The sequence below is a fragment of the Photinus pyralis genome, unplaced genomic scaffold (genome assembly GCF_008802855.1).
Source record: "Photinus pyralis isolate 1611_PpyrPB1 unplaced genomic scaffold, Ppyr1.3 Ppyr1.4_LG2, whole genome shotgun sequence".
NCBI classification, from domain to species: Eukaryota; Metazoa; Arthropoda; class Insecta; order Coleoptera; family Lampyridae; genus Photinus; species Photinus pyralis.
In genome coordinates this window covers 51,286,878-51,289,639 of record NW_022170403.1, presented here as the reverse complement: position 1 = coordinate 51,289,639, position 2,762 = coordinate 51,286,878, and the positions used below count along the sequence as shown (strand labels likewise).

Here is a 2,762-nt window from a genome sequence, read left to right as displayed (position 1 = left end):
ACTGAAATTGTGAAAAGTTTGTTTAATAATGATCGCAAGATTGTGAAAGCCCGGAAATTTGGTAGATGTACATTAATGTAAGCAAAGTCAAAAGGTTTCGTAGTCTCGCAAAAGTAACTGCTAAGGATAAAAAGAGTACGACGTAGAAAAACCTCGTAGTTTGATTAATATAGTTCAAAAGTTAGTTAACAAAATAATTTGTAAAAGTTTATGCAGTGTTAACAAAGATAGTAAATGCATAGGTATACACACTAATGTTGGTTACACTCAAGGTTAAAAACAAATTTTGGGAACAATGGGTCAGGTAAGAGCAGGTGCCTAAATTCTGAGAAAGGGTTAAGAGTACAGATCTCTGGTGCAATAAAGGGCCCTATTCTTGAACGCGTGACTACCGTGTGAGTGAGTGAGTATGACGTCATCTCGAGCGATTTTCATATTTTCGTATTCTTGACGCTTTAAACCGTTCGAGTGGGTGACTCACACTGTCACATGTCGAGCGCTTTCAGTCGATCAGTTTTTTTTCAGTGACTTGAGTTGTGCGATCCTTTTAAACTGATTTTTGGTGATCTTACTCGTATATTTTCCTAAAGTATAGGCAATAAATAAAACCGTCACGCTTTTCGTGAGTATTTTATGCATCCTTCACCTTGTTTCTCAGTGTTTATATGATTTATGAATGAAATCTAACCTCGCTTTTGATAAATTTTCGTGCTCGTTCTCCTGTGATTTCTAGGCGATTTTTATTATTTATTTATACGAAACTGTTTATTAAACTTCCTTCTTTTTAACGATTATCATTTTGCTCGCGAAAGTGTGCATAATCCGTGTGAAGTGTACAATTTCTACACCTCTGTTTTTACCACAGTTTTGCTAAGTATATAAAGATATATTTTCTCAGGAAGGAAGTGACTAGTCCAAAAAATCTTTTGTCGATCTGGTCTTGAAGCAGTGCTACACTGTATAAGAAAAAAATCACGAAGAAAAAGCTTAAAACGGAGGAGTAGTAGTGGCCCAGATGGACCAAGTGCAGGCAACAGCTTTAATTTTCTTTTAGGAAAATGCACTGAAAAATTTATTAGCCGCTCCCCAGCACTTGTAATTATACAACTAGAAAATTTATATCATTATGTAATTATCAATAAAAATCGTTTGTCGTTATATTTTACATATTACCATTAGTTGGAGCTATATTTAAGTTTTTTTAATTCTAGCAATTGTGTATTAATGAGTTGCTGTTCCATTAAAACAGTTTGTTGCCGTAAGTGCTCAATTTTTGCGTCGTAATAGTCTTTTTTTATTTTTAATTTTTTATTCAAATATTCTGCATATTCCGCCCTCGATTCTTCTGCCGTTCGCTTCTTCCCTTTTTTAACAATTTCTGAAGCTGCTGAACTGGTTAGATTCTTGGATGTCGTGGGTTGCGTAGGTGGGATTTTGGTTACCTCGTCAATGTTGATAACCTCGATGTCGACTTCGTCAACAGGGTTCAATATTATGGGATGAACAATTGCACCACTGGAATTGGAGATCATGGATGTGGCTAAAAGGACAAGGAAAAATTTTAACGTGAAAGTTGTTAAAAAATCGTAGCCTATATACTTGTATCATTCGCATGGAAATTGCAGACACTTTCTTTAATTAATGAATCTCCTTCTACCACTACCGGCTTGATAAAAGTGTCCACAATATCCTGCTCGAATGTGGTCAATTTTTCATCACTGGGGGGACCGCCACCTGTTTGGTTTGTTGACCGGTTGATTCTGGCAGCTTTCGCCTTTACGCGAGAATATAAATCTTGCCAAGTCTAAAATTGCAACAATATATATAGCTTTAATAAGGTATTGAGTTGCATATTAATGAAAACATTACTTTTCGCCAATTTTTCCAATCTTTGTAAGGCCTTCCAGTGCTATTCAAAGATGCTGCAACCGTCTTCCACTTCTCGTGTATATTTTTGTTGGTAAAATTAGGTGACGTTTTCCCTGCCACGACGTTTTTATTTTTTTTTAAAAACTGAACAAGTATCAGCTTTTGCTCTTCTGAAGCGCGAGACATATTTTAATTTTAAATTTGAATAAATCGCAAAAATTACAAACGCAAGCGCAATGAATCACAATTTGACAGATTCAAACAAGTGACATGAGAAAAAAGTGAGAATACAGTGGTGCCAAGTTGACAAACTCGAGCGGTTTTCAATTAGTGTCAAGAATACGGAATTTGGTGAGTGAGTGAGTCACCGATGACAAAGTTACCTACTCACCGATTTTTATCGAGCGGTTCAAGAATAGGAGTCAAAGTCTTTTGTCAAAAGCAAGATGGAAAATTACATGACCTTGTAGGCAAATTCAACTATCGGCAGAAATATACGGAACTTGGCGAGTCGTAGCTCATTTATCGCACATAGATTCTAAACGGAAGAGTTACGATTAGCATAATCTTGCCACCGCAAGATAGGTAACTTCGCCCCTCGTTCGGGGTTTCGAGTCTAGAGTTGAATGTCGAAGACAATCACGGAATTAGGTGTCGTAACTCGATTTGATTAGAGTTTTTACCACCCCCGTGACTGCTTCATTCACGGAGAAAATGTTAATTACAGACAAGTCAGTACATACCTACATCAAACAACTCGGTAATTTCCACATATTAAAATAAAATGATCAAAATTTATATGAATGTAACTTCAGGGACAAGACCAAGTAATCAACATCAATAAACATAAATTAAGCAAGCATTACACCAAAAACGTAAACAATTACAAACAA

At 36.1% G+C, this 2,762-nt stretch overlaps 1 protein-coding gene and 1 long non-coding RNA gene across 2 annotated transcripts; one reads left to right on the top strand and one right to left on the bottom strand.

Annotated features, from left to right (window-relative positions):
- The first annotated feature begins 378 nt into the window (after window positions 1-378).
- On the top strand, window positions 379-964 carry LOC116164646. Its single transcript, XR_004143958.1, has 2 exons — window positions 379-622; window positions 899-964. It is a non-coding gene; the product is annotated as an uncharacterized LOC116164646 (long non-coding RNA).
- Window positions 965-1,175: 211 nt separating this feature from the next.
- LOC116164084 lies at window positions 1,176-2,405 on the bottom strand. Its single transcript, XM_031478211.1, has 3 exons — window positions 1,870-2,405; window positions 1,600-1,804; window positions 1,176-1,540 (listed from the first exon to the last, which is right to left on the bottom strand). Exons 1-3 carry the CDS (start codon window positions 2,053-2,055, stop codon window positions 1,176-1,178), a joined length of 756 nt encoding a protein of 251 aa, XP_031334071.1. The 5' UTR covers window positions 2,056-2,405.
- Between the last annotated feature and the right edge of the window lie 357 nt (window positions 2,406-2,762).

Excerpts from the sequence above, each read along its gene's own strand:
- LOC116164084 (XM_031478211.1), bottom strand. The coding sequence starts at position 2,055 with ATGTCTCGCGCTTCAGAAGAGCAAAAGCTGATACTTGTTCAGTTTTTA. Across the intron at positions 1,805-1,869 it reads ATTGGAAAAATTGGCGAAAA|ACTTGGCAAGATTTATATTC; the intron begins GTAATGTTTTCA and ends TTGCAATTTTAG. Across the intron at positions 1,541-1,599 it reads TTTCCATGCGAATGATACAA|CCACATCCATGATCTCCAAT; the intron begins GTATATAGGCTA and ends TTGTCCTTTTAG.